We start from the raw sequence: 20,093 nt of genomic DNA on the forward strand, positions 1-20,093 counted from the left end.
TATATATGAAAGCAGATAACAAATATTTGGGGGAAATGAGGATTTACTAATAAATTATGCAAATAAATCACAATTCAATAATTTGTAAAATCACTTAAATTTGTTTTAGAGTAAATCATTCCTCAATAATTACAGGCTATAACAACTTTATGCTAATAGGATATCCAATAATAAAAGGAAGAAAAAGTTTGCATACTATCATGGAAAATCTATTTTTATGAAAAAAAAAAAGAAGGACAACATATTTAGCATTCAGCAGGTCTTTGTGAGAAAAGTACTTCTTGCACAGTGCCTTCTTTCCTACATATACAACCCTCAGTTCTTCCACTGAAAGACATAAAAAATACTTTTGTTTAGAAAAATTATATTATACCAAGAATGGTGAAAATAATTAAAACCACTGAGCATAAAAAATACTTGGGGAAAATAATGAATACAGTCCTAAGGCATATAATATATGTATCCCCTCCACCCCCACCTATCTCAAAACTTCAGAACAGATGTAATAACAAATAGATGAACTTCTAGGCTTCTGGGAAAAAATAAATAGAAGGATTTATAGGCCTATGTGATTTGAAATTTATTTGGAAGTCACAACAGTAAATATTTTTAGGGAGTACTGAGCATCAAAAATGCAATTATATATCCCCTTTGAACTATTTCTTAGTCTCAACTTTGAATATTTTAAGTTAGTTTTCAACTGCCTTTAGACTTCTTTGAAAACAGACTCTAGTTAAATACAAAATAGGCTGTCGTTGATCAATATCTATTTGGCTTAAATTTATAAGTCCACAACCACCCTTAAGTTGTAGAACAAAAAGGTACAAAGCCTGAAAATTTATTGTTTCTTTTCTTGGTCCCAATGATATTTTCAGATGCCAAAAGGCATTTTGAAATCACTCACCCTTACTTCAGAAAAAATGAGAAAGAGGGATGGGGAAAAGGACTAATCTCATGAGGCCTCATATGTCAAGTTTTGCCCAGAGCTAATTTTCATAGCCGTGTTATAAACCCTGAAAACCGAGGTTTATAATGGAAATGCTGACATACCCTTAACTATAGTAGCATGAATAGATATAATTAAAGAAAAGCTTTTGGCTACACCTAACTCCACAAATGAAAGACTGCCATTTCTATATTAACCTCAAATAACATCAAGTGAGAATTAGAAATATGATTCCAGAAAGGTAATGTGAAATGTTAAAGATGACTGCTAAAACTATTTGACATTCGAAGTTTTAAACACAGAGGCATTTAGTTAACATAACCAAGTCAGTATTTTTTTAATGCTACTTAATCAGTAATAAAGAATGCTCTGGTGAGCTATCAGCTCCAGTTAGCAGAAAGTGGCATGTGAAGTTATTATTTAACAGCCCAGAGGGAGCTGCTTCTCCTTTTAATCAGTAATCTTAGTTTCTTCCTACCTATAATTTCTCTGTCATACAGTTATAAAACCATTACCCAGTTCAACACATATATTCACACACCCTGCACACACATTTATGCAAGGACTGGTACCTTATTCCCATCGGAGTTTGAAAACAGAAGAGATTGCTAAGGTAAAGTATTTCACTCTTCCCTTCGTCAGAGATGCAGCCAGGAATAAATATCATCAATCTATGTAACCTATATTTTCTCTCTAGATAAAATTCAAGAAATTTATCTTTGGTGTTAATAAAACAAAAACTAGTCTATGGCTTTAATTTTTAACAGCTATACAAAATGTTTCTAAACTTTCTAAAACTTTTAATAGTATTATAGCATATCTTAAAAATTGCTAATGAAAAGATGTTCAATGAAGTTTTAGATGTGGGGTTAAGAAATTTGAAATATATCTCTAAAATAAAAAAAATCAAGGATTTCCTCTTCTATTTTCCCTGTGTGTCTTCCTCCAGTCTTTCCTGCCCTTTTAAGATAATCTGAATTATCTTTGGGGCTCTTCCTCCAAAAGATGCTAAAATAAATAGGTGTGTGTCTTGACAATATCTGTCTTGTAGTGGCTAGTGACTGAAGTAATAAAATGAAACTATCAAAGTGGGTTTCTCTATTACGAGCCACAATCAGTCTCACTGAATAACTGTGCTCTGTGAAAGTTTCAGAAACTTAAAAGTTAGTAAGCAGTGTCTTTATTAAAGGCCTTAATAAAAAACGTTATATAACTGTACAATTCTTAGATATTGATCTCATAATTTTATTAAACCTATTCTATCATTTTAATGGAAGTTATACACAATTTGATATACATTTTCCATCTTAATTAAGCAATATTATACTACACCAAAGCAGACCACATAATTGTACAATAATATATTAACAAAAATACATTTCCTGATATCATAGGCTAGTTCCAAAAATCAACACACTCCTTGCCCACCACTCCAGGTTACAGTGAACTACGAATTCAAACTAGGTCAGTTAAAAAAAAAAACTCCTAATACAAAAGTAAATACTTCCATTTTATATAACTGACCATATTCATTAACCTCTTTTAATTCCTACCTCTGTATCTACTGTGAATAGTGACTGCCTGGATGAACAAAGATACATCACAACTTAAAAACTGTTAGCAAGCAATCTCTTCAGCATTCCTAAAATAGCTTTGGTGTTAATGCTAAAGGAATCATACTAATTTGAATTTCAAAATTTTTTTATAAAAATTGCTCTAAAACAAAATTTACTTATAAGTAATACTTAGATTACTAAAACATTAGTAAATCAAAATAAATCATTGTTGTGTTTAAATTATGATTTAAATTCTTGATAGCTGAATTTTTCCCTATTTACAAATCATTTTATAAAAGCAATTGTAAAGTTATTAAAAAATCGAAAGTTTCTCATAAATACTATTTTCTACTTAAAATGTATTGGAATCTATTATGCTGAGTGATAAGTCAGAAGGAGAGAGATAGACGCAGAATAGTCTTCACTCATCTATGGGTTTTAAGAAAAATAAAAGACATTTTTACAATAATTCTCAGAGACAAAAGAGAGGAGGGCTGGAAGGCCCAGTTCATGACATAAAGCTCACCACAAAAAGTGATGAGTGCAGTTAGAGAAATAACTACATTGAGAACTATCCTAACAATGTGAATGAATGAGGGAAGTAGAAAGCCTGTCTAGAATACAGGCGGGGGTGGGGTGGGGAGGTGGGAGATTTGGGACATTAGTGATGGGAATGTTGCACTGGTGAAGGGAGATGTTCTCTACATGACTGAGACCCAACTACAATCATATTTGTAATCAAGGTGTTTAAATAAAGATATTAATAAAAAAAATGTTAAAGTCTTGGTAATAATTTCAGGTAGCAACAGCAAAGTTTTATAGCTATTCATTTAATGACCAAATTTATATATATTATATATATTATATATATGTATGTAAATATATTAAAAGTAGTGGCACATTTAGTTTCTATAATTTTGTAAACTATTATAAATATAGTTTAAGAAGGTAAATGTGGTCTACTAGATTTAAGTCCAAGTTCTAAAATTTAGCTGTAAATTACAAAGTCTAAATTTATGTTTTCATTCCTTCACCAATAAAAAAAGGGTAACAAGGCTGATAAATACATGCTAACATTTATAAATCAACAATGAAATATGATAATAATGACAACAAATGACAATATGTTCACATATCTTTTAGGAGTAAAAGTTAGTCTTCAAATTTGAAGTGTTCAAAAATCTGCTAATTAGGAAATTAAAAAGTAAATAAACACAAACTAAAAATATTTTACTTTGCTTTAAAGCTTCTTCAATGTTTGAATAAACCACATTCTCCAATTACCAAGAATTCATTATAAACATAAAAATCCTATTTACATCATCTGAAAATGGCTATTTTTCTAAATATATTTCCATAAGTGAATATACAAAAGTAAAAGAGGCAATCTTTAACCACTAGGAAGAGAGATAGTTGGCACATTACTTTTTAGGATACCTGGTAATATCTGGCACACTTTCAAAATGCACATATATCAATTCATTCGTAAGAACCTACAGATTTATTTCCATAAAGACACAAGAATTAATATAGAAAATATTTAGTAAGACTGTACTTACAGCAACGTAAAACAGTAAACAACATAAAAACCCCAGTTTGCAAATTGGTTATATAATATTCAGTATATTAAAATAATGGAACATTAAGTGGTCATTAAAAGGGATGATATCAGTCTCAGATTCTTGACAGAAAAAGTAGCCTTGAGAATAAGTGAAAAAATAACACTTGTAGAACTAGCACTCATTTTGTATCTTATAAGTAGTACAAACATGGTAGGTTTTACACGAAACCACTTAACTTCTGTGATTTGAAACTAAAGCAACATTTTCCACCCTTAGCATACTACAGACAGACCAAAGAATTACTTATTGATGCTTTGTGCTAGTAGAAATTCAGCTGCATCCCCATCTTCTACCCACTAGATGCCAGTAGCACATCCTGTAACCCCACTCTCCTCCCCATTGTGAAAATAAAAAATCCCTGTTTGGGGGTATAAATTCACTTCTAGGTAAGAACCACTGAACAATAGAACAAAGAAGCAGATGGTGGAGAGGAGTATTTATCTATCACTCTTATTTTCTTTCATTTTATCTTTGTCTGCTATGAAAATATATTGTTTGCACTTTTAAGAACTTTATTTAAAAAATATCTTTATTTAAGCACCATGATTACAAACATGTTTGTAGTTGAGTTTACTTTTAAGAAAATTTTAATAAAATAAGTAACCACTAAATGTTTGTATTAAAAGTTAAACTAACTGCATTTTAGGTTATGAATCTTGTTTAAAAAAAAAAAGTCTATGTAAGAAGCAATGCAATTGAGGCTTGGGCAAAGTGTAGCCTTGCATGTGGTCAACCTAGATTGGATCCCTGGCACTCAATAAAATCCCCGGAATCTGCCAATAAGCACTGACCATAGCCAGGTGTTGCCTACCTCCCAAAAGGAAACAGTAATTACTAAAACAAATAAAAACAGATGTATTCTTTCTTCAGTGAAAAGTAATTTGAAATGAAATCTGACACTATTTCTACGACTACCTCTTACCCAGGTGCCCATAGCTCTCTCTTTAGTGTCTACTCCTGTACCCCAATACCATTTGGATGTTATGACTTATCGTCAACATAATTAATAATTCACACCAGTTTCTCTAGTTTCTGTTTTGCATATTTACTCAAATATAAAGAAAAAAAACATTTTCCTTTTTTTTTAGTTTTTGGACTGTACCTGTTGGTGCTCAGGGCTCATTCCTATCTCTGTGCTCAGAGTTCACTCCTGGCAGTGCTTGGAGAATCATATGTGGAATTAGGTATAATACTAAAGTCAATAGTGTGCAAGGCAAGCACCTTAACCCTACACTAGCTCTCCAGTCTAGAAATAGAGACATTTTCATCCCCTTCAGTTAGCATAGGGAAATATTGTCTACCATTTATTTAAAAATAGAACAGACAAAAATGAATTTGGCACTTGAGAAAGTATATCTGCTATCAATCTAAACAAACTGTACATCATGCAGAAAACCCAAAGTTGCTTATTACCAACATTACTTTATTTGTGTTATGCTGATCTTATTAAAAAGTACTGATTAATTCACAGAATTTCACTCATGTTTATATAATCACTATAGTCCTCTGCACTGTCAGTCTAAACTCTGAAAGTTTAAGCAGAGTTCTGATCATATGGTCTTTCACCACTGTAAATCATATTAAAGTGAGAACTGAAAGCCTTAAAATTGTGGATGAATGGTTAAATGAACGAATAAGCAACTTAATTAGTCATTTACTTTGTTCTTATTTTTGAATTTTACAAACTGTCAAATTATCCAGTGGACAAAAAGTAAATACATTTTAGGAAAATCCCTTCAGTAGAACACACTGCAGATGAGCTCATGATCTTGCTTAAAATATCTTAAACATACCTCTGGAAATTTTTTAGGAGAGGCAAGAAGACCAAGAGGCACATTGCTAAGATAACATTTGAGCAGCTCTAAATTTAGTTCTGCTGTTTATGTTTGCACATAAGCTTTCTTTTCAAGGACTATTGTTTGAAAGAACAGATTGAAAACTGATTTATGCCAATGTAGTCATAAAACCAATTCTTGTCTCTACAGTTGGATTCTATGAGTCTGTCAACAGGAAAACTTCAGTATAGAATAAACATAGGTGATGATATAAAGCAAAACAGTAAATTAGTACATTGATGAAAAACATACCTGATTCGAGCCAGAACAGCCTGCAGAAAATTCAATACTGTCCTAAGCTGAGATTCTTGACAAGCTCGTAGAAGCATACTAAAGCCATCATTGAGCAGTTTTTCATGGGAAGGATGCACAAAATGACTGGTCTCAAATACTTCTTGAACACCATCTACGTAGATACAAAGTAGTGTCCAGAGAGCATGTCTCTGGCCTGTATCATCATTTTTAGAGACTAAGAATTCTTTTGCTTTCTCCCGGAAGGCAACTGAAAGCTTCTCAGCCAATACACCAATATCCAAATTTTTTTGAGCATACATCAAGAGGAATGCCATCTGACCTTTCCAAATGAGAGGAGATGATAAAAAGGCAGGCCTGAGGAAATCCAAGAGGTCTAAAACACGAACTGCTACGTCCTCCCCCTCTGCAACAGTTGCTAACAGTAGAAAAAGGTTGAAAAAATTCTGCAGACCAACTTCAGTTAGTTCTTCCATTCTTTTTTGATGAAATTTAGAATATATTCTATAAAACAAACAAAAAAATCCCTCATAAAACTGTTTCACTCACCATAGTTTATTTTTTAAAAAATAATATCACTTTCATTACTCATGATTCCACTTCTTTTCCTACTTTGAAAACGCAAATACATAGAATACTCTTGCCATGCTACAAAGCATTTATTAACAAAAATCAAAGTAATAGAAATAAATCTTTTCATTGTTACATGACTTTTCCTCTTACTCTAGGCTATGCTTATTTGACAAGAATACATAAAAAAAATTCAACTGAGTAATAAAATTATTCATTAGAAAGTCTTGCATCAAAACCACACAATATGCTTTAATAATTGAAATACATTTTATTTTTTGGTTTTTGGGCCACAGCTGGTGATGCTCAGGAGTTACTCCTAGCTATAACTCAGGAATCACTCTTGGCTCAGGGGACCATATGGGATGCCAGGGATCGAACCAAGGTCCATCCTGGGTCAGCTGCGTGCAAGGCTAAGGCCCCATCACTGAGCTATTGCTCCGGCCCCAAAATACAATTTTTAAATCAACTTGAGGTTAGAACTAAAAATCACTCATCCTAAATACTACTTATAGATTGTTAAATTTTGTTATATCTAAAATGTATTTTCAAGATAGAAATGATTAGAATATCAGCAGTTAAAAATTTCATTTATAAAGAATAAGGCTGATAAGCTCCTAATAAGATCTGTTAAGATGTTTCATCATTTCTATTTTGTCTATTATGCTCCCTATAATATTTAATACTAAATAGTATTTGCCAAGTAATTAGACCTCTTACTAATGATTTCCAATGATTTATTTTAGCAATAAAGACCTATGTATTACTTCTTTCTTAAAATTGATTTAGAATTAAAGGCAAAGTGGCAAATAGAACAAAATGAAAAAAAAAGGATTCAGTTATATATTACTGAGTGATATATTGATATATTCTATATTTAAAACCACAAATTTATCAACACACTCTATCAGAATTACTTTTTGTGGGAATCAAGTGGGAATTTTATTTTATTATTCCTGATTAAGTCCCTACTAAAATAGGAAGTATTCTGTTCTGCAGTGCTCTCGCTACAAAGGGAGAACAAGTGATAGCAATAGGCTGCATAAAACGGCTAGAAAAGAGACTGGAAGACAAAGAAGGCAGACTAAAAGTTATAGCCATAAATAATTTTCTTAAAAAAGAAAAGGATAAACTATTGACCAAATTATTTTATCATACCCAAAATGGAAATGGGATATAATCTCCAAATAAGATCAAGGAGGAAGTAGGCCTTTTGGAATTGCTGAGTTTAAGGAAAAAAATTTTATAGGATGAGTCTATTACCTGTGAAAGTCTATTTTGAAAATGTATTACAATACTATGATTTTTTTCCCCAAGCATATGCTTCTATGGTATTTCACAATACCATTACTGTTAAGTTTGGCAAGAACAAATGAGATCTCTAATTTCCCTGTACTTACTATTAGATTTTTCTATCTTTAGTACTGATGAGATAAATAAGAAATTAAAGCCCTCCAGAAGTTAGAACTACTTGGTTTGCTCAATACAATGTTAAATTGTCAAGATCAAAAAGCTCTATAAGTTGCCCTCCTATAATAAGCAATGTATCTTAAATGCATAAACCACAAACATTCCTAGTACAAATAAATAGAAAGTGCAACCAGTTAATACTTCTCAGAAAATAACAGAAGATAACAGATATTATGATAAGGCACAAACCTTCCTTTGACTTGTTTCCAAGGATGAAGTCCACTGTTCTTTATAGCTTTCTTAACAACTTTTGCCAAAATGCAAAGAAAAATGGTGAAGCTGCTGCTAGAGTTGTACAGGTCAGGGTCTTGTTTATCACAGCAACAGATCTTCACCATTTCTAGCATCGAAAAGGGGGACTTACTGATATTTGCAAGGCCTTTCAAAGGAAGCCAAGAAACACTAAAAGAATTATTCTAAAGGAAACAAACACAAATATTAATATGCTTCTGAGGGGAGGTAGGAAAAGCAATAGATCCCAAATAGTTTATGAAGAGTTTCAGTCATCTTGGTCATAATAAAAGTTATAAAACTATTATCAGACCTGGAAAAGCACAAATCCTCAAGGGGTGCTAAATTCCTGAACTGCTCCATAAAGTCTAAGTTTGAACAAACTTTCTAAAATTTTGTCTAAGTTAGAACAAACATGGTCCATATTCTAATTTGGTTTCATATGCTTTTAAAATCTCTCCGTTTAAACTTTCTCAACATTTTTGTCAGTCATAATCCTTTTCACATTCTGTATTTAATTGGCTTGTATCTCCCTGTGAATCTGAATGTTATTAACTTATAAGGAACAAGTCAAATATATTTATATGCATATATATAACTTATTTTTTCCATATTTCCTCTACATTGACAGTTATCTTTGGATTATTAGATTCTGCTGACATTTTTGGTAATAATTATTTGCTAGTAGTTAGTACTAAGTATATCCTAGCACAATTGATGAAGGCATTTTTTTTACCTTTTTACTGATGCATTCTGCCATTCTCTTATATTAAGTTTGATCTAATTATTAACATGATCTATTTCAATGGTCCCCAATTATGTTGTAATCAACAGCCTTAGTACCCACTGATTACTATTGAAATGCCTCATTTTATCAGATGGGAAAAAGAGGTGATTTTCTAATTCTATCATTCCTTCTGAATTAGCTTATCAGATATCATATTACTCTAAATGTAGGTAACATTTTCCTTTCTTTACAACTGTTTAGAATAGCATGATAATTTTTAGAATTTTTTTAACTTATCAATAACTAAATAGCAATTTTAAACACATTCTATATTGCAATTCATGCCATTTTTCTTGATTGCAAATGGAAGAAAAAGCAATGGGACTTCCTTCAGGTTGGTTTCTATGCTGCCTTGACATAATTATTGCTTAGTTAAATACCTTCCCTGCTTTCAGGTAAGAAAAAAAATTTTTGAACAATTCTGTCTCAGAACTAGCCAATTCTTTAGCCAGTTTGATATTATGCTTGAAAGAATGGGTTTTTCTTTTCACCTTTTTTTAAATTTCTTTTTGGTTTGGGGGCCACATCCAGCAGTGCTCAGGGGTTAAATCTATCTTTGTGCTCAGAAATTGCTCCTGGCAGGCTCAATGAACATATGGGACACTGGATCAAACCGGGTCAGCTATGTATAAGCTATGTGTAAGCACTGTGCTATTGCTCCGGCCCCCAGAAAGGGTTGTTTTCTTATGCTTAATAATACCTCACTAATATCGAAATCCAAAATTGTAATGTGTTTATACATGCTCCATTTCTATGCTCTATCTTGACTGATAGAACAATACAAACCTTCCACGTCATCTATATTACACACACACACACACACACACACACACACACACACACACATATATACCAGGTAGCTATTTTTTAATCATGTAATGCTTTGTTTGTTTTTGGGCCAACTTGGTTGTGCTCAAAAGTTATTCCTGGCTCTGTGCTCAGAAATTATTTGTGGCAAGCTAGAGGGACCATACTGGATGCTGCGAATTGAATCCTACTTGCTGTGTTATTGCTCTGGCCCCTCATTTACATTTTTATCTTCCAAATTTATCTTCTTTCTAAATCCATTTGTCTATGACTTAATTATCACTAACTGTAGTAGTTGCCCATACCATCACAATAAAATCATACTTTTAGGAAAAGTTAATTCTGTTGGGCCAGAGTGATAGGACAGTAGGTTAGGTACTAGGCTTGCATGTGGCCAATTGGTGTTCAATCCCTAGCACCCTAGATGATATCTGGAGCTCCACCAGGAATAATCTCTAAGTCCAGTCGGGTATAAACCCTCAAGATGCGACCCAGAATTAAAAATAAAAAATTCTCAAACACATCCTAAAATACCACAATGTCAAACTTAGCCCCAGACCAAAACCAACTTCTCTAAAATCTTGATCAAATTTCTCCAATCATTTCAGGTCTAACATTTAGTACTATTTATTTAATATAGTAAAGATAGGCCACAGTCTATATTGTTCCTTTTTCTCAATGATTCTTTTTCTTCCATACTTAAATTCCTTACGGCAAAATTTAAAAATATAACCTCCTAATATCTATCTATCACTTGATTAAATACTTCCACTTTTGGTCTAAAAAGCATTTTTCCTGTAATATGCAAGTAATCATCCATTACACTATTATTTTTTTTTTTAGGATAGCAATAGCTATTTACTGAGTATCAAGCAGTCATTAATTGTTAAGAAATATTGTTCAAGACATACCTATAAATTCTCTTAATTCCTGAAACAAATTTATGAAATTTATATTCTATATACTTACCATGTTCTTGCTAAAATATTCCCAGAGAATAGTGACAATTGTCATGTTTGGCTCCCATAAATCACAAAGTGTCAAGCAACACTGAAGGTGCATTCTCAATTGTTCTTCTAGTATACTATCCTAAAAAATAAAAAGAAGTTATGAGGGATAATCTCTGGCAAATGAACATTATCATATGTTAGTATACCAAATAATCTTATTCAAAAAATAGTACAAATAAATATATTATCACCAAGTAATACCCATTCATCATGAGACTCGGAGATCTAAATAAGAAATACACTCTTAAAATTTTGCTTCAGAACCCTTGTCTCCAGTTTTTTTTTTTTCCAGAGGCTCTAGTACACAGGAATGCCTGATTAAACCTTTAATTATTGGAGAGTAGTTTTACCTCCAGGCCCTCTTCTCACCCTCAGAAATGGTAGAGGGGAGAAAGGAAAGAGGAGGCTAAAGATCCAACTTTGTCTTGTAGGTTTGGGAAGCCACATCTAGCCTGTGCTTAGGGATCACTCCTAGTAAGACTAAATAGAGCCATAGTTGGTCATATGAATTTGGAAATTACATTAAGTTTAACGGCTTTTAGAGTTAAGAATCCAGATAAGATCAACAACAGAAAGACTACTAGATAAAAGAGAGAAAAGGGGAACAAAATTGAGAGTTAATAACTAGACATAAAAAAAAAAAAGAATTTTTAACAAGGTCTTAACACCTTAAATTACTCATGATTTAGAAAATACTCCAAGATACACGTATTCTAGAAAGCTTTCTTCTGCATTAAACAAGAAACTTAGGTTATATTCTATGGCACAGAAATGCATACCTCTAGCACGTTAGTCACCTTGATAAATTTAATGTTTTTCAACTTTTGGATGTCTATGAGCTCTCTAAGGATTGAAATTATGTCCTCTAAGTACAAGCACAATACTTAATTCACCACAGAGTTTCCATATCTTCTCAAAAAACAGATCTGGGTTCTGGTGCTTTCATGGCTTTAAGGAATAATGTTTATTATTATGTTTATTTATGTTAGTAATACCAGTTCTGCCATTTCCTATCTAGCTAGCTGTGTGAGCATAGACCACCTAGGTCCCAGTTGGAATTTTCATAAGACAATCATAAGTATAAAATAAAAGAAGCTAGAGTTAAATATTAAGAACAATGCCTGTGGGGTCAAAATAATAGTACAGCAAAGTAGGAGCTTGCCTTGCATGCAGCTGACCCAGATGATGCCCCAGGGCAACTTCAGGAGTAATTCCTTAGGGCTGAACAAGTAACCACTGAGCATCACTGACTGTGAGGGTCCCACCTCCCCCACAAAGATAAAAGAGCAAGAAATCCTAAATGGAGTAGGGAAAGCCTATTCAACAAGTGGTGTTGGCAGAACTGCTAGCTACTTGCAAAAAAAGCGAACTTAGACCCCCAGTTAACATCATGTACGAAGGTAAAATCCAAATGGATTAAAGACCTTGATATCAGACCTGATACCATAACATATATAGAACATATAGGTAAACCACTCCATGTCATTGAGACTAAAGGCATCTTCAAGGAGAAAACTGCACTCTCCAAACAAGTGGAAGCAGAGATAAACAGATGGGAATATATCAAGTTCAGAAGCTTCTGCACCTCAAAGGAAACAGTGCCCAGGATACAAGAGCCACGCACTGAGTGGGAGAAATTATTCATCCAGTACCCATCAGATAAGGGGCTAATATCCAAACTATTCAAGGCACTGACAGAACTTTACAAGAAAAAAACATCTAATCCCATCAAAAAATGGGGAGAAGAAATAAACAGACTCTTTGACAAAGAAGAAATACAAATGGCCAAAAGGCACATGAAAAAAATGCTCCACATCACTAATCATCAGGGAGATGCAAATCAAAACAATAATGAGGTACCACTTCACACCACAGAGATTAGCACACATCACAAAGAATTGTGAGAACAAGCAGTGCTGTCAGGAATGTGGAGAGAAAGGAACTCTTATCCACTGCTGGTGGGAATGCCACCTAGTTCAACCTTTATGGAAAGAAATACGGAGATTCCTCCAAAAACTGGAAATTGAGCTCCCATATGATCCAGCTATACCACTCCTAGGGATATACCCTAGGAACACAAAATTACAATACAAAAATCACTTCCTCACACCTATATTCATTGAAGTGCTATTTAAAATAGCCAAACTCTGGAAACAACCAAGATGCCCTTCAACAGACGAATGGCTAAAGAAACTGTGCTACAAGTACACAATGGAATATTACGCAGCCGTCAGGAGAGATGAAGTCATGACATTTTCCTATACATGGATGTACATAGAATCTATTATGCTGAGTGAAATAAGTCAGAGGGAGAGAGATAGAGCAGAATAGTCTCACTATCTATGGGTTTTAAGAAAAATAAAATGACATTCTTTCAATAATTTTACCTATACTATATATGTTGAAATAAACAGCAACTAATGATTTAAGACGTAATTACAAGTTTTACTTGTATGTACTTATTTGTGTGTATATCTATGTATAATAATATTGAAAGAATCTTGCACTATCATAGTTTTAAGACCTCTTCAACTTGACAATTTTTATTTCTTAAAAGAAAAATTAATTACTTTTTTTTGCTTCACTATAATTCTCCCCTAAGCTGACATAAAAATGTTATAAAACTTTATAGAAATATAATGCAACATGTTGAAATCTGTGATAAACAGCACATTTAAAACTATTTTAAAAGGAGGTCAAATCTGACCTCTGGGCCATGAAGCACTACATTAACAGCTCTGCAGAAATAAAAATGATAAGGTATGAAACGAGTGCTCGGAAACCAGGACCTTATCAGTTAAAAGTATGATTCAAGCCTGTAAGACAAATTGCTCAGCAAGGCAAGTCACCTTCCTGCTGTGATGAGGATATAGCTGAATTTCCAATGCCACTGACTATCTCCCTCATCATGTCTCCTAGACTAGACCTGATATCATACAGTCAAGGAACGGCTTAAAGTACTAAAGCATCTTCTACTTATTTGAATGTATTTTGTCAAAGTCACCCACTAGGATAATGATCTTTGTCCTTTAACTGACAATTTCAGTCTTTAAAAAAAAATCTTCAAAGGATAAATAAAAGGACTAATAGATAACTATTAGTTTATTAAGTATAAATAGACTAATAAAGGACTAATAGAAACAACTGTACACTTTATAGTAATAAAGGGCTAATAAAAACAATTGCATAATGACCCTTCATTAACCAAAAAACAGTAATTCATAAAATTCCTAGCAAAATATTAAGTTGTTTAAATCATCTTGTCACTTAGGTTCTTATTAAAAAAAAAACCCTCTAACAAAAAACTGTAGTAAAGGCTATATATTATCTCACTTCAAATGTACACCTGAGACTAAAATGACAGCTCAAAGGGATAGAGGAATTCTTTACATGCAGAAAAAACATGTTCAATTTCTGGCAAACCAAGTAACATCAGAATCCACCAAGCACTGAGCTGGGAAAAGCCCTTGAATATCAGTAGGTATGTTTCAAAAATAAAGAAAATAAAATACATAATACCTGAACTTTAATGGACTTCTTTAGCAATTCTTCTACAAAGTTCCAATTAGATTCCATGTGTCTCTAGAAAGGAAAAAAACATTACTGCATCAAAATAATGATATTAGGGCCTGAAGCAATAGCACAACAGGTAGGCATTTGCCTTGCACACTGCTGACCCACGTTCGATCTGAAGCATCACATATGTTCCCCTAAACCTGCCAGGAGTGATTTCTCAGCACATAGCTAGGAGTAACCAAAGTGCTGCTGGGTGTAGCCCAAAAAACAAAACAAAACAATCATAATGATCTTAGTTATGCATATATTTTAATTTATGGTAATAACAATAAATGGAAAGTATAAACATTTTCATTAGTTTTTTGAATGTCTAATGTTTAACTAAGAGTTTATAGAACTGGCTAAGGAATAGTGATGGTTCTATAAAATTATAAATTCTTTAACAAATATAACATTTCTATACTAAACATACTTCCTTTTTATAGACTTTCTCATATTTTCCCCCTTCGTTTTCTTTATAACTTCCTGAAAACAATCTATGTTAGCAAAAAGAATGATATTTTTTGGAAAATCTTTATGCAACGCTACCTCACTTTGGAAATGGTCATTTATTGGTCAGTATCAACTATTTGGAAATTTGCCAATGATACAAAAGAAAATCTAAAGCACTTTCACAAGCCAAAATATTTCACAAATGCTAGGCACTAAAACCAATTTTGCTTTCCCAATAACAAAAAAGCTTAGAGATCCATCCCTTTGTATCATACTAGTTTTGGATATTCAGTTATCACGATATTTAAGTGTTCAAAGTTTTGACTGATGAATACTCATCAAAAATAAAGTGCATCAAAGAGAAAGTAGAAACAACTAATGTTCTAACATGAAGATGGAAAGAAACAGCAAGTATACAAGTAACCTAAGCACTTCAAAGGCAGAATTCACCCTACCTAGACATCTCATTATCATTAAAGACTGTATCATTCAACAGGAGCAGTTCAAACTAAAACTTATTATTTTCATTTTAAATTACAGGCTGATGTTCCCATAAGATTTCAACTACATAAATCCACTAGATTGGGTGATGAGTATAGGAGCGTGAGAGATGTTAACTGGAAGAGAACATGGCTCAAGTATGAGTTCTGACTTCCATCTCTGTTTCCTTAAGACTTCCATAACAAAAACCCTACTTTTTCCTCAATAAAAGTGTTTAAGTGACTATGGTAGAAAGTCTATACTATGGCTCCCCCAATATTTTTGTCTTTTGTTTTTTGTACTCTTATTTCCCCTTCCCAGGACATGAGAGGACTCACCAAGAGTATCATTACCAACGGGAGTAATAATCTGTCATTTTCAAGATTCAGTCTAGAAGACAATGAAAGAGACTCCTTTTTGTTGACTCCTGGGAAAAGCCATGTTATGTTGCAAAAAGGCCTGAGAAGCTCTGCATAATAAGTAACTAAAATCTAATCACAAGAGGCAAGAACTGAGTTCTTGGGGTGCAATTAAGACCTAAGAGACAGAAGCCCCTATTACTTCCTGAGTGACATTAAAGCAGAACTACCCAACTAAGCACCCACTACATGACTGACCCTATGTGAGGTAACATATGTTTTATTTGCTCAAATTTTGTTATACACAGCATGTAAGTTATTTTAGCAAAATAATTACTGTTTTTAAAATATATTTAAAAGTGAATGCAGAATCAATACTCAATCTACAACAAGCTAGACACAGAGGGAACCACTTATACTAGCAGCCTGGGGGGGGGGGGCAAAGGAGAGGGATATGGAATGCATGCTGGGAACAGGGGTTGAGGGAGGACAACATTGGTAGTGGGAATGCCTCTGATTCAATGTCACTATTTACCTAAAATATTACTGTGAAAGATTTGTAATCCACTGTGGTCAAAATAAAAATTATTTAAAAAAAATAAAAGAATGCAAAACATGTATCAGGAAAGAATGAAGAATTTAGCTTTGCCAAAAGAGAAGGTGTAGGTCTCTGGAACATCAAGCATAACCAAAGTATCAATGACTACAAAGTCTGTATTTAATTTTCTAACTAATGATGTAGGCTGGCTGCAACCATAGCCTCCACTAACTTCCCCTTTGTTATGTTGATTCTATTGCTGCCATAAGCAGGGATCACAAACACACATATTTGGCTGTACAGTTTGCACTTTTAGCTGTCCTTGCTGGGGGTTGCACATTAGGTTGTGTTGCTGATAGGCTTGGCCCTATGCTCAATGTGGATGACCTTCTTCTAGAACTCACTGACACCTATGCTTGCCATGGATTGCATTCAGAGCCACACTGCTTACACGCCATCTTACTTGTGCTGCTTGTCAGGGATGAGAAACCTGTCGCTGCAATGAACTCCCAAATTTGGTTGAAGTGTATCCAGAAATTGCATGTTGCTAGCACTGAGGATAGCAAAGCTGCCAGAAAGATTAAGCAGTGGCACCAATGACCAAATTCATAGCCTAAAACTTTTAAGACAGGCACTTTAGACAGTGTCATCACTCAACTCTGATAGTCTTAGTGTAGGGTTTTTCATGCCTTTCTGATGCAAGGATGCGGCTGGGGGCTTTGTCCTCTAACAGCTCACCTAAAGATGGAGATCAATTATGAGGCCAATCAATTCATAAAGCCTGGATATTGGCGCACCATAAGAAAAACACTGCTCAGACATGTTCTCTCTGTAGAAATACTAGAAATATTACCTGAATTATTAATATCACATGTTGATGCCAGGAGACTAATATCTCTTGTCTAAGGAGAAGAGTAAAACACAATCTCCACATTTGGAATTTTTGGATTCTAACATATATGCTCACTCTGACAAATTCTAAATCTATTCCCTTTCAATGTAATAAACCACAACCACAAGAATAACAGTTTTCTATACATTCTGTTAGTCTAAATCAAACTATAGACTAATTTGAGAGATCCCTAAATTTGCTTTTCAGACTAGAAATGGTGGTATTGAGGATCATGTTCTAAAATTTGACAGTTGACACTATTAAGTCTCAAAAAAGGAAATAATTTCATTTTACTATTTATACACAGAGTATTAGTTTTTATATATTTTCATATATTTATATAATTTATATATAATATATAAATAAAAATATAGTATTTTATATATTCTTTCTATATGAGAAATAAACTTAATAGGTAACAAAATTAAGCCCCATCAAAATTTAGCCCCAGAAAGGTCTCCTATGTACAAACCAGAGTATATATTAGCCTGGCATCAGTGCTAATATTATTATGTTTTGTTTTATTTTATTTTATTTTATTTGGATTTGGGAGCCACATTCAATGGTGTTCAGGGTTTATGACTCTTATCTCCATACTCAAGGATCACTTGTGGGAGGACTTAGGATACATTATATGGTGCCAGGGATCAGAACTATGTAGGATATTGCACAAAGCAAGTACACTCATTGCCCACTGTACTGTACTATCTCAGGCCCAGTGTCAGCGATCTTTCCATTATTATATCTTGCTGTCATTATCTATATTTCCCTTTGTTAAGAAGCCTTCTTCCAGTTTTTAGCAATTTACACTTATATTATTCTTTACTAAGAAAATACCACTAGAATTCCTGGTTTTCTTGTCAAATATGCAGTAACATGACATGTATTTTGTTTTACAGTTTGATAATAATAATAAATATATTTCAGCTGATGCATTATAGCAAGACACTTAAATTGCATGAATTATAAAGTGATACAATTCATACCCAAAAGATTTCAACTCTATGGATCACACTGGGGCTATTATCTAATACAAAAAGAAACTATAATTCACAGGAAAGAGTGGTAATTTCATTTTTCTTAAATTAAATTTGAGTAAAAGAATATACATTAAAAGAATTCAGATTTGTTTTTGGGCCACACCCAGAGATGCTCAGGTGTATTCCTGGCTATGAGTTCAGAAATAGCTCCTAGGGCCAGAGCAGTGGCAAAGTGGCTGGGTGTTTGCTTTGAACTCAGCTGACCTAGGAAGGACTAAGGTTCAATCCCCAGGAGTCCCATATGGTCCCCCAAGCCAGAAGTGATTTCTGAGGGCATAGCCAGGAGAATCCCTGAGCATAAAGTAATGCCTGTCTTGAATACAAGTATATGGGGGGGGGGGGGGGTAAATGGTGATGAGAAAGTTGCATTGCTGAAGAGCAGTATTCTGTTTTATTCTGTTTATGACTGAAACCCAATTACAATCATGCTTGTAATAATGGTGCTTAAATAAAGATTTCATATATTAAAAAATTAAAAAAAGAAGAAAAAGAAATCGCTCCTGGCTTGGGGGGCCCATATGGGACACTGGGGAATCGAATCAAACCGAGGTCTGTCCTGGCCGTTAGTCGTGTGCAAGGCCACTTTGCTATCATCCCGGCCCCCAGATTTTCTTCTATAGGAAAATTTACTTTTATCAATGCCAGTATATTTTCCTAATAAGTTGTAAGTTACTTCATTAAATTAATTAAAAAGCACAGCCTTAATTGAAGACAATGCTTTGTTTGTACTTTTTTCCTCAGGACATTTTCCTAGCTCTGAGCTCAAAGATCACTTCCTATCAAGCTTGGAGGACCTGTTGTGCAAAGTAACAAATCCAGGTCAGTTGCATGCAAAGAAAGAGCTTGCTGTGCTATGGCTCCAGCCCAATGTTTCTTATTTCAGTAGCACAAGTAAGATATATACTTTTGTTTTGTTTTGTTTTTGGGTCATACCCAGCAGCGCTCAGGGGTTACTCCTGGCTCTACACTCAGAAATCGCTCCTGGCAGGCTCGGGGGACCATATGGAATGCTGGGATTCGAACCACCTATCCTTCTGCATGCAAGGCAAATGCCCTACCTCCATGCTATCTCCCCAGCCCCAAGATATATACTTAAATATCAATATAGGTGATATCTTGACGAGAAGTATAAAATAGACCCCTTTCTAGCTAACTAGGTAACCTGGTACAACATTACTTTAAGGTTACATTTCATATCTTTTATGAAATCAACATTTCAGATACTTCAAAAATGAGCATCAACTAGCCTGTCTGATTACTCTATGTTCTGGGCAGGGAAAATACTGTTAAACTGATCCCTAAATTGCCCAAAAGTAATTTTCCTCTTAAAACTATATTTGCTTTAAAAGTAGATGACTAAGATTGTGAGGGGATAATGCACTCTCATTTAGTTTCAGAGAAAAAGCATTAAACAGAAATATATAGAAATTTAAATCCTCTAGAATGAGAAGAGAGATACCAAATTTTCCTTGTAGGTCTGTATTAAAAAATTGGCACATTTTATAATTTAAATTTACATTCTGCAAAAGACCAATTCATAGAAAGTTTTGTAAAAAAAAATAGCCATATCTGAAACCTATTTAAAATGTAAAGATTTCACATTAACCTTCAGGGCAAAGCAGTTTGCATTTAGAAAATGAAAGATGGCTATGGTTATCATAAGAATGAAGTATTTCTCTGCTGCAGTAAG

At 33.6% G+C, this 20,093-nt stretch overlaps 1 protein-coding gene across 1 annotated transcript in view; it reads right to left on the minus strand.

The window, feature by feature from the left end:
- Positions 1-20,093, minus strand: part of MMS22L (MMS22 like, DNA repair protein) — a 118,140-nt gene that overhangs the window by 73,656 nt on the left and 24,391 nt on the right. Inside the window, exons 10-13 of the mRNA XM_049771323.1 lie at positions 14,606-14,668; positions 11,046-11,165; positions 8,441-8,667; positions 6,212-6,715 (exon numbers count right to left, since the gene is read on the minus strand). Coding sequence (XP_049627280.1) covers positions 6,212-6,715; positions 8,441-8,667; positions 11,046-11,165; positions 14,606-14,668 — 914 coding nt within the window. The remainder of the gene's footprint in view (positions 1-6,211; positions 6,716-8,440; positions 8,668-11,045; positions 11,166-14,605; positions 14,669-20,093) is intronic.

Source organism: Suncus etruscus, chromosome 4 (assembly GCF_024139225.1).
Source record: "Suncus etruscus isolate mSunEtr1 chromosome 4, mSunEtr1.pri.cur, whole genome shotgun sequence".
In the NCBI taxonomy this organism is placed as follows: Eukaryota; Metazoa; Chordata; class Mammalia; order Eulipotyphla; family Soricidae; genus Suncus; species Suncus etruscus.